Raw genomic sequence first — 12540 nt, 5'->3', positions numbered from 1 at the left:
TCCCAGTACATTAGAAGCTCTGCCATTGTTAAAGGCATCCAGGAATCTGATAAGGAAATATCTCTGAAACAATGATCCGGTTTGTTTGTATGTTTGGGTTTTTTTTGGACCTGAGCTAATACTGTAAAAATTAACTCTCAACTTAGTTCTGGAGGTTTCCTTAAATGGATGTAAAGAGCTAAAATTCTCCATGTTGTGATAACCAAACAAAGTGATTTCACTAAAAAGTCTCCGCTGAGTATAGGTTACAGGAACTTTCTGTCACTTTTTGGCTTAAGGTTCCTCAGCAGTTACAATAGAATTGTACTGGCTTGTTCAACATCCTGTTGTGTCTGAAGGAGTCAAATGTAATTTCCAAACCAAACATCCCAGCCAGAGATGGGTTCCTTTGAGAACTATTTTCCTGTTCCGCTGAATTGCTACCCAGCGGTTTTTGGAGTTAAGCAAGGAAATCCAGTCAGACAAGAAACTTTTCCATAGCTTTTATTGTTCATTCATTTTCCTCCATCCAGTTCATCCTGCTTGTCAACTAAGAATTTATGTTATCCTAAGCTTTATTACATAATGGATAATACCAGGAGCAGTCATTATTTCCCCTTAATATCAAACATTTCTCCATTGAATGATATTATATTCAAGCATGTTAATCGAAAATAAATTCCACGAAACAGCAAAATAACATGAAAGTTCTAAACAGATCCCAGAAAAAGTCAGTTTTTTAACACTAACCCTAAAAATCACACCAATTCCAAAATTTGAAGTAAAGGTTTTCATCAAAATGTCATAGCGTACCAGCATTTTTATCTACATTGTTTAAGTGATACTCGGAGGAGTCATATTTCTCCTTTAAAAAAAATAGATACCATCAGTTTAGTGAGATGGCAATTTTCATTGAAGTGCATTGATGCAGTAACCACATCCAGTAAGCATTTCTTTTATAGTTAGACCTCTATATCATACCAAACAATTTAAATGTTAATAAGTCCTTTCATAAGATACTGTTTAATGTGATGGGCTGTTAACAGGTTTTTCCCTGAGTCCTGATATCTTAAAAAATAGTTACTAACCAGTTTTAATTTTGGAATAGAAACTTAAGAACTCCTCTATGTTCTTTTTCCTCAGAGGAGGAAGGCATCCAAGATTCACTTTAGCTCAAGCAGGCAACAGATGCCATGATTTCCATTACGTCTGAATACCCTAATAATTAAAAATAGCTCCCACTGACAGTACCTTGTAGTTTCTTCATATGCAAATACTGCTATACAGATGTTTCTTATATAATTGCCATAAATTATATAGCAACAGTATGACATGATTTAAAAAACGAAACAAACTTACTGAGCAGATATTTGCTGCTACAGTAGTGTCAGCTTTTTATTTATGAATTTTGTTAGAAGTGTTTTTTAGGGCGAAGCTAATTATTTGGGCTTTGTCTAACCTGATTATAGGATAGAAAGAGCCTTGATCTTGGCCTACGCTGAGATTTAGATAATGGGCGGGAAAATCAGTGTTAGTTCCACTGGACATTTGATTCTAACGTTTGACTATCATTTTATGATTGAAGATTGCCAACCCAGAGCTGGATTTGTAGAACTCTTGGAAATGCAAGTGCTCTGGGTACTGATCTGGAAAGAATTGTGGCAACAGGAGTCAGTCAGGAATGCTTTCATTTAGCTTTGCTAATGCAATATCTGCATCCCTTCCTGAAGAAAACAAATCTGAGCCACTCATGCCTCAGTCGCTCCAGATTGGACCATTTCAATGTGCTCTATAATTGCTCTTGAAGAGTACCCAGGAGCCTCAGCTGGTACAGTTATCTGCACTCCTAGAACATCCATGCTCTGCAAGTGCAAATAGATTGCCAGTTTGCTTCCAAGTCCAATTCAAGGTGCTGGTTTTGACCTTTAAAGCTATTCATGGCCTGGGGCCGGGCTGTCAGAGGGACCACTCTAGTTCCCCCCCCCCCCGCCCATTAGATCTTTCAGTAAAGGTGTCCTGCAGATATCATCAGCTACGGATCTTCAGTTGGTGGGTCCCAGGAGATGTGCACTTCCCTGCCTAGGTGCCAGCTTTATGGAACATTCCCTCCCCCCTGGAATTAGATTAGTTTCATCACTTTTGATATTCTAGAAGACCCTCAAGACTTAGTGATGTTGTCAGACCTGAAACTCCCAAGGAAACCAGGACCATGCTTAGATAGCTCCGCTGCTAAGATGGCCATTCTTATCCTTTCTTTACCTAGGGTTTGTATTTCTATTTTTACAAAATTTACTTTTATCGGTAAAATGACTAGCTATATAAATTTGAGTAATAAATAAAATAAACAAATCTGGCCATAATGATCCGTGCCCAATAAATTTCCCCCAAATGCACAGAAAGGAATATTCTTCTTTAATATCAGCATTCTGGTTTTGGCAATTCCCCTCTAAACTGGTTAGATCACTCCTTCTTTACATATATCATAGCAGCAGAGATTATATGATCCCATCTAGTTTTTAATGGTTTTTAGTATTCACTCTGTTTTATCCTTTAAAAAAATTGAGCAGTTTGTTAGATAAATCGCAGCATGAATAAATACTAATATGCCCTAATTTCTAGTTGCTTTAAATGTAAAGCTGAGAGAAAAATTCATAAATATTGAGTGTAAATAACGTTTCATTACAACTCGATTGTACTTGCATTGCAGGTGGGATTCATTGATTATATTGTTCATCCACTTTGGGAGACCTGGGCAGACCTTGTACAGCCCGATGCGCAAGATATTTTGGATACCCTGGAAGACAACCGTAATTGGTATCAAAGTATGATCCCTCAGAGCCCTTCCCTCCCTCTGGAATTAGATTAGTTTCATCACTTTTGATATTCTAGAAGACCCTCAAGACTTAGTTATGTTGTCAGACCTGAAACTCCCAAGGAAACCAGGACCATGCTTAGATAGCTCCGCTGCTAAGATGGCCATTCTTATCCTTTCTTTACCTAGGGTTTGTATTTCTATTTTTACAAAATTTACTTTTATCGGTAAAATGACTAGCTATATAAATTTGAGTAATAAATAAAATAAACAAATCTGGCCATAATGATCCGTGCCCAATAAATTTCCCCCAAATGCACAGAAAGGAATATTCTTCTTTAATATCAGCATTCTGGTTTTGGCAATTCCCCTCTAAACTGGTTAGATCACTCCTTCTTTACATATATCATAGCAGCAGAGATTATATGATCCCATCTAGTTTTTAATGGTTTTTAGTATTCACTCTGTTTTATCCTTTAAAAAAATTGAGCAGATAAATCGCAGCATGAATAAATACTAATATGCCCTAATTTCTAGTTGCTTTAAATGTAAAGCTGAGAGAAAAATTCATAAATATTGAGTGTAAATAACGTTTCATTACAACTCGATTGTACTTGCATTGTAGGTGGGATTCATTGATTATATTGTTCATCCACTTTGGGAGACCTGGGCAGACCTTGTACAGCCCGATGCGCAAGATATTTTGGATACCCTGGAAGACAACCGTAATTGGTATCAAAGTATGATCCCTCAGAGCCCTTCCCCTCCCCTCGAAGAACGCAACCAAGACTGTCAGGGCCTGATGGAGAAGTTCCAGTTTGACCTTACTCTTGAAGAGGAAGACTCTGATGGGCCTGAGAAAGAGAGTGACAGTATCCATTATTACAGCAGTACCAAGACACTTTGTGTCATTGACCCAGGAAAAAGGGATTCCCAGCAGGACGCTAATATAGAGATTGTGACAAAAGATGCATCGCCGATTGATACTTAACACACTGTATTCGTCATGGTGATTTTATTCACGCACATGCAGATTGTCTCATGTGCTATAGCCTGAAAGTCTGGCTCTTAGGCCAGCACCTGTTATTGGCTAGAAGACTTTCCAATTACTCGAGATTGGAGTCAGGGTTAAAGAGTGTGTAATGACTGCTCAGGAATTAACAGGTGATATCTACTGCAGCTTAAGTTTTATCAGCCAAAAACAAAATAAACCTGGTGATAGGGAGGCAGTATGAGCTGTTACTGAACAAGCCCGCTAGGGAATGACACACAATCATAATATTTTCTATTCTGAATAGATTCTGACATCCGGTTCGGTCCAACAGCTCAAAATATGGTTTCGTAATTTTGCATTTAAAATTTGTGCACCTGTCTCAGACCCGTGTGCCTTTTTTATAAATACTTCCACATCTTTTCGAGACGCCTACTAAATACACAACAAAACTTGTTTGATACCGATATATATTTTATATTATTATTGATCCTGTTTAATGAAGAAAGTCTTCCTCTCTATGGGCAATACTTGTGTTTTACCACAGTTTTAATTGTTTTGACTCAGTAAATAAAGCAGGGTGCCCTTCTCCTTGCATTACTGCATCACTGGTCACTTTATTAGTCCCACAAAATCTAGGTTTCTCCTGTGTTACTTGCTGCACATAAACAAATGGTTTTCCACTCAACTGTTTTTGACTTTTGTTGTACACAGGATAAAGTAGCTTTGCATTCTAATTAGACAATGCAGTACGTATAAAAATGAACATGTTGTAATATGATGGACAATCTCCCCTTTAACAAAACAAAACTCAATGGAATTTTTGTGTTTGGTCCTACTGTACTTTCCCTCCCTCCCATTCTTCATGTTCGCTAGGCTGAGTCTCCTTTTCTTCTCCTCAATTTGCCTTGAGCTATTACACGTCCAGTACTGTTTATAACAGTGTATTTATTATGTATTGTATATAATGTAATGTTTTGTAAGTATTAATTTATATAAATTAACATTGCCTGTCAGTGGTGATGTTATTTGTGTAGAAGACTCTGAATGAGAGTTGCCTTTCTTGTAATTTTTTGTACTGCGTAAAATTGAAAGAACCTGAGCACAGTGAAAGAGACATATGGAACCCAGAAAGGGCATTCAGACATTGGCTCCCATTGGCTTTCATTTTCATTCGGATTCTGGAAATCGGGGTTTGGTAACTGGTGTGGATTTAGGATGGTTTGTTCATCAGAAATGAAACTATTGAAATCTTGAAAAGGACGCGCCCAGTAAATGCCACAAAACCACCTGTCATTTTCCAATTTTTAAAGCAGCCAATGTGAGTTTCTATGACAAAATGTGAACTGATACTATAATTGTGCTGTGAAACTTCTTCCAACAAAGCTTGTGAGGCATGTATACAGTGCCAATTTGTAAAGCTATGTTTCAAGCTTTCAGTCCAACTTGTGACTAATTAGTTGATGAAAATAGCACAGCTGTGCATGATACATGGGTTTATATGTCTGTTGAACACTGCATTGTTCCAGGTGGTTATTTTATTGTTTGGAAGTTTCACACAATGTATGTTGTTATAGTATTATATATTGTGTTGAGATGCATTCTGAAGAGATTTTTATATGAAGTGAATAAATGAAAGCATGATTTAGTCTGGACTTTGCTGGATGATCTTTTCAGATAAACAGACACACACACACACACACACACACACACCCCTTCCTTCAATCTACCTTAGTTTTTATATGCTTATTCAAATATAACATAAATACATTCACTTGAAACTAAATTACCTATATTCTTATACTATTGATATTAAAATATTAATTAATAGTTTTAAAATGAAAAATAAAACCTAGAAATAGATAACTTTAAGGACATTTTTAAAAATAATTTTAGGTTCAAACTGCAGGTAAATGTCTCCATTATAATTGCTTTACTTCTATATTTCTTTGGAAGAAAGTCTTGCTGAACCTAATGAGACATAATCTGAATTAAATAGATGACGGTAGTTCTTATCTTTAACACTCCATGAACTTGATTTACTAGCTTCATTTGCAAGAGTGCCTGATTTTAAATAATTAAAGTTATTTAGGTACAAATAGAGATTATAGTTAACCAAATCAGTTACAAAGAGCAAGTGTTTCATTTGCCTTCGTTTCAAAGTATATGTAATCAGTTATTAGAAAAGAAATTGCTTCAGGGTATATTTTTTCTAGATTTTTTTAAATTCCACCTTTATTTTTATAAATGATTCAAGGCAATAAATATACCTAATACACCTTCCTCCTAACTTCCACACAAGAACCTGTGAGGTGAATTGGGCTAACGTTCTTAATTTATTGGGCTAACGTTCTTAATTTATATAATAGTGTCATGCATATTTCAGCTGTAGAGATAGAGATGTGTAAGCCTGTAAGTCCATGTTTACAAGGTAGTAACGGTAGAAGACAAACACGCAATTGTTGCAGATAAACTGGCAATCCTTTATTTCACTTTTAAAAACATATTTGGTAGCTTTTAGTCATCTATTTCATTGATAAAGAGTTCTGGACTGGAAAGCTGCAAATAATATAAAATGCCATAGCACAATTAAGGTCACTTCCTTACCCCCAAATGGTCATTTTTACAGGTCTCGGAACACTGAGAATACATCCAGACTACCATGAGTCAAACATTCCCCTCTCTGGCTGAGAAATAAGCCAAGCCCAAGAACAGAATTCAACCAGTACTTCACCCAAAGTTATCCCTGGTTCTGCCACAACGAAAATCCTCTCCGTTTCATTCCACACAAAAGGAATTAAAATAAATTACCAGCACCTTCCACATTTAGCATTTTTAGCCAATGTTCTTGTCTTCATTTGTGTGGTCATTTGCAAAATTTAAAACAATAATACCCTGTTTCCCCTAAAATAAGACATCCCCTGATAATAAGCCCTCCCCGAATATATTTAACTGCATGCACAGCCGGTCCCTGCCATTTCCTTTGGTTAGGGTTAGGGAGACAGAGCTGGAAATCAGGTAAGATGGCAAGAGGAGCCCTGTCTTGCTTCACGTGCCCCAAATAATAAGACGTCCCCGAAAATAAAGCCAAGCATTTATTTTGGGGTTCCAAAAAATATAAGACAGGGTCTTATTTTTGGGAAAACACAGTATTAAATATGCACAGTTGCTGTAGGACAATGCCTTGGTTGCAAAGCCTCCCTTCTGCATATAAACACATCCTAGTAAGCAGTTCAGGGTGAAACAAATGCATATTGGTACTTTTGAAACCAGATGTTTTTCCCATTACTAGAATCATGGTTGCACAGAATGATGGGACAGCTATTAATAGCCATCAGGAATCAAGTGGCAGTAGTGTTCCAATATCTAAGGAGTTACCACAACGAATAGGGAATCAATCTATTCTTCAAAATACCTGAAGGGAGGGGAAAAAGCAATGGATGGAAATTAAACACGGAGAGAATTAACCTAGAACTGATTTCCTAACAGTTCAAACAATTAATCAGTGGAACCAGTGGTGGGTTTTAAATTTTTTTTACTACTGGTTCTGTGGGCATGGCTTGGTGGGAGCGGCAGGGGAAGGATACTGTAAAATCTCCATTCCCTCCCCAGCAGAAGGTTACTGCAAAATCCCCATTTCCTCCTGATCAGCTGGGACTTGGGAGGCAGAGAATAGATGGGGGCGGGGCCAGTGAGAGGTGGCATTTACCGGTTCTCCGAACTACTCAAAATTTTCACTTTCGGTTCTCCAGAACTGGTCAGAACCTACTGAAAACCACCTCTGAGTGGAACGGCTTGCCTCCAGAAATTTTGGGTGCTCCAACACTGGAGGTTTATAAGAAGAGATTGGACAATCATCTGTCTGAAATAATATAAGGTTTCCTGCACGAGACCTCCAAAATTCCTTCCAAGTCCATTCTGAGTGTAGGGCAAGCAGAGCCAATAGGTAAAGGTTGCTCTGAGCTAAAGAACCAGGAAATGGTGTGAGGCCAGAGTTCCTATCAGTGAGAAAATACCCACAGGCTCTGCAATGATTCAGCTTTGTAAGGGAAAAAACCAACTTTGTTGTGCTTTTCAATAAACCAGCATTGAGCTTGAAAGAATTCAATCCGGCTCCCAAACAAATCTATGTCATAAAACAGAAGTCTATAGTTTCAGTAACCCTGACTGCTTTTTAGAAAGCCAGATCCCAAAGATGAAACTCAAATACTTTGGCCACCCAATGAGAAGAAAGGACTCACTGGAGAAGAGCCTAATGCTGGGAAAGATTGAGGGGAAAAGAAGAATGGGATGACAGAGAATGAGGTGGCTGGATGGAGTCACTGAAGCAGTAGACTCCAGAGGATGGTAGAGGACAGGAAGGCCTGGAGGAATGTTGTCCATGGGGTCGCAATGGGTCAGACATGACTTCGCAACTAACAACAACAAGAAGAGTTTAGAGGTACCCAGACAAAATATCTTCAAAAATCCAGCAAAACAAGCAAATCATAGCCTCTCCAGAAATGGAATAAAGTCCCACTCATTTTGCAGCATTGTTGTGACTACTATAGTCTTTCCCCTTCTCCATAGCCAATGTTTGCACAACACTAAATCAACGCAAACTGCCATGGCAGCATTCATACAACACGCTAAACCAAAACCAAACCCCTTTATCCTTAATGCAAAAAGGTAAATTTATACAACATGGCAAGCCAGCATGTGCTTACTTTTGCAGGAGACATTAAGTGTGATTCTTACCAGCAAAACAGTGTCTACTACTACATTCATATTCATGGATAATAACCTATCATGGCTATATTCACACAGAAGGTCAAAACCAAATCAGATTGTTATTATCTTTGGGGAAGAGGTGTTGTGTTGTATAACAACGATAACTTTGAATTAGTGTTTAGTCTGAATAAAATGTGAAAAGACCACACCCTGAGCAAGACTAACTTTGAAAGTACAAAATTAATCTGCATTCAAGTAAGTAAATGAACATGTATATAGGGTGTAACTTCACTTATTTAGTAATTTATTTTAAAAGTAATTTAATTAAAAAGTAATTTATTTTAAAAGTAAAATATTTTAGTAATTTAGTAATATTTTCTTCCTGAAAATATAACTTTGTAGGTGAGTAAATTCACTTATTCTTGTTCTATCATCCTACCAGGCTAGAAATAAAAATTTTGTACAGTTACTTTAAAATTTTCACTGAGATGGAAAGAAATTATATCTATTTCATGGAGGTTAATCAGAGACATTATATCAACTGCATAAAAATAGGAAGGACAATTCAGATTTCTTTTGCAATTTCTGTTTCAGCAAAGTAAATCAGCACTAGCATTTTTACATGTATATTTTCATCTTTTCAAGATTGGGAAGGTCAAAAAACAGACACAGCAGGGACCCTAACAATTCTCTTTTTTTGCTATAGAGCAGGGCTGTCAAACTCACAGCCTGCAAGCCAGATGCGTCATGCACTGGCCACGCCCATGCCCAGTTTAGTGAAGGGGGGGAAAAGTCCCGATACGTCACATGACACCGCCCTGATGGCATGAGTTTGACACCCCTGCTATAGAGTACAATAATAGAATCTTTTTTTTTTATTGAAAAAGTTTTAAAAAAAAACAAAGACATTTTTGCCCCTTTTTTCCCCCTCCCTCCCAAAAAAAACAAACCCTTCCCCCCTCCCTTCCCCCCCCCCCCCGGGATTGACCCGGGAATAATAGAATCTTGAGTCCAAATTTCTCTACACTTCCTCTTATAGCAAACAAAATTGAGGCAAAGTTATTTTGATTTTCTTTCTCACACTTTCCTCTTACTCAGAACTAAGATTTTTTTTTTAAGTTCCCCTTTAATGATTCATTCATTTCTTCCTCAGTCAGAGGTCTACATCCCTTCACCTACACTGAACCACATTTTAGTTAGCATGCTGTGTGAAGCCCGTTTGTGGTTAGTGGACATGCAGTTTGAAGTAATGGAAAATTCTGAGCTTAAATGACCCTAAGTAAGTGTATCTTTAAACACTATTATTATAAATAGAAACCCAGTTGTACAGTTACAGTAGCACAACTACTGTATAAAACAGGCTTCTCCAAACTAGTATCTTCAAAAGGAATTGGATTTCAACTTGTGGAATCCCCCTATCAATCATAGAGGGTTTGGAATTATGGGAACTGATCCAACACATTTGGAGGTCATCAGCTGGTGGAAGCTTATATAAAGTGTAAAAAATTAGTGCTATTCACTCTACTCACCTCAGACAACTTTGACCCATCTTCCTCCACATTTTCCATTCTGATGGAAACAAGGATCTACTGATACTTAATAGCATTACATTCCTCTCCTGCAGTCATAGCAATGTTTGACTGTCATCTTATCATCAGTAGATGTTCCCAGCAGACAGCAGCACGCAGATAATGTTGAAGGGCATAATTAGGTGTACCTCATCATCCATCTTACTTTCTTGGCTGTCCTCGGGTACCCTGTTGTCAAGGTAGAAGTAAGAGACAAGTGTCAATCGGATTAACTTCCCTACTTGAAAGTAGGAGTGCCAATTTGGTATTCATTAAATGTAGCAAATGCCTCATTGGTCCTGACAATATGTTCCTTCAGGTCAGTGTTGACTCCGGATGACTGCCTGGACATTTTCTTGACATGATTTTCAGCAGCGTTTTGCCATTGCCTATTTCTGGGGCTGAGAATATGTGACTGGCCCAAGGTCACCATCGGGCTTTGTACCTATGGTGAGACTAGAACTCATGACCTCCTAGTTTCTAGCCTGGTGCCTTAACCACTACAACAAACTGGCTTTCTAGGATTTATATAACACTGCTGAAAGTTTAAAACAGGCCAGACATTTGTTTAATTCTTGTATGGATTTCTCCTTGGTTCTTACCTTTTCTCTGTCTTACTGAACTTTCTTCTTTAAAAAGTTATTTTAAATGCTGAACAGCAGCGGTTTTTAATATCTTTAAAAGAGCAGAAGTGTATCTATAGTAGTGTTCCTTAGCCTCAACAACTATAAAGTTTTTTAAGTTGCTATGATTGAGAAAAACAATTTATAGCCGGCAACTATAGTAGGTATCTGGGAACAAAAGGTTTAAAAGACTATTCCTCTGACCCTTAAAAAGAGTTTTGGGAAAATATCCTTGAGGCCAGATTAAGGAAAGACAGGTAGAAACAAGGTTTGCCTTTGGGTAAATGAACATTTACTCATTTTGCTAGCATTACTGTTCTTCTTGCACAGCATTTGTGACAAGGTAAGCGCCCAAAGGCAGCTTGTGTGCGTGTGTGTGTATGTGTATGTGTGTGTGTGTGTGTGTTTTCTGAGGTTTTCATGGGTGTTTGTATGCAGATCTTTGGTTATTCGGGTTTTCTCCCACGTAAAATTAGAAGTGTCTTGGCGACATTTCGACGAAGTCTCATTTGTCATCTTCAGGCTTCAGCTTCGTGCTTCATGCTGTGTGGGCGTTTTTCTATCTCAATGGCTTCTCTGATTATTCTGTTGTTAAAGTGTTCAGTTTTGGCGATAGTTCTGGTCTTTTTAAAGTCAATATCATGTCCTGTGGCTTTAAGGTGTTGGACCAGGGAAGAAGTTGGTTCCTCTTTTTTGACTGAGTTCTTGTGTTCTTCAATGTGTGCACTTATTCTTCTGTTGGTTTGTCCGATGTATGTGGTGGGGCAGGCAGTGCATGGGATTTAATATACTCCTTGATTTTCTAACTCAGTTTTGTCTTTGGGGTTTCTTAGGATGGTGGATATTTTTCAGTTTGTGCAGAGTGCTGTCTTGATGTGTTTGTCGAGGATCTTCCTGATTCTGTCTGTGGAGCCTTTTATATATGGAAGGAGGGCTGTGCCGTTTTCTTATTCTCTGTCTTGGATTTTAGTGGGGGATTCTTTTTGGATTAGGTTCCAAAATCTTATTTCTTTGGAATCCATTGGATGTTAGTACATTAGTGAGAGTGTGTAGTTCGGTTTTTAGGTGTTGTTCGTCAGCTAAGCGTTTTGTTCTGGAGATGAGTGTCTTGGCTACGGAGTTGATCTGTGCTGGGTGGTGGTGTGAGAGTGCGTGCAGATAGCGGTTTGTGTGTGTTTTCTTCTGGTAGATGGTGTGTCCTAGGGAGCCATTGGGTTTCCTGTAGACTAAGACATCCAGGAAGGGAAGTTGGTTGTTAACTTCTGTTTCCATGGTGAACTGTATTTTGGGGTGTAGGCTATTGAGGTGTGTGAGGAAGTTGTCAAGTTTTTCTTTCCCATGTGGCCAGATTATGAAGGTGTCGTCTACGTATCTGAGCCAGAGTTTGGGTTTGTGATCAGATTTTTCTAATGCTAGGGTTTCAAAGTGTTCCATGTAGAGGTTGGCAATGACAGGTGAGAGGGGTGATCCCATGGGTGCTCCTGCTATTTGTTTGTATTTTTGTGAAGTATGTGTTGAATAGGCAGTGGTTGGTCAGATCTAGGATGTGCTTGGGGGGGTTATATTTGTTTTTGATAGCTATTAAGGCTTCTTTGATTGGCACTTGGGTGAAGAGGGATATGACATCAAAGCTCATGAGTAGGTTGCTGGGCTGTAAGTTTTGTTTCTTTATGATCTCTATGAACTGGAATGATTTTTTTATGTGTGAGGTGATGGATTCTGCATAGGGCTGTAGTTGTTTGGCGAGAAATTTGGCTAGGTTTTGTAGAGGTGAGCCTATGGAGCTGACTATGGGTCTAACCCCACTTAGACCAGAGCTCCATAGGCTCACCTCTACAAAATCTCTATAACCTTTTT

The 12540-nt window shown here is 38.2% G+C and overlaps 1 protein-coding gene across 2 annotated transcripts in view; it reads left to right on the top strand.

The window, feature by feature from the left end:
• PDE4B (phosphodiesterase 4B) overlaps nt 1-5437 on the top strand; it is a 304494-nt gene extending 299057 nt beyond the window's left edge. For both annotated transcript variants that reach the window (XM_058177096.1, XM_058177097.1), the window contains one exon: nt 3417-5437. In XM_058177096.1, coding sequence (XP_058033079.1) covers nt 3417-3782 — 366 coding nt within the window. In that variant the 3' untranslated portion in view covers nt 3783-5437. The remainder of the gene's footprint in view (nt 1-3416) is intronic.
• The last annotated feature ends 7103 nt before the right edge of the window (nt 5438-12540 follow it).

This window comes from Ahaetulla prasina, chromosome 3 (assembly GCF_028640845.1).
Source record: "Ahaetulla prasina isolate Xishuangbanna chromosome 3, ASM2864084v1, whole genome shotgun sequence".
In the NCBI taxonomy this organism is placed as follows: domain Eukaryota; kingdom Metazoa; phylum Chordata; class Lepidosauria; order Squamata; family Colubridae; genus Ahaetulla; species Ahaetulla prasina.
The sequence above is the reverse complement of the archived record's forward strand: the minus strand, read 5'-3'. Positions and strand labels throughout refer to the sequence as shown.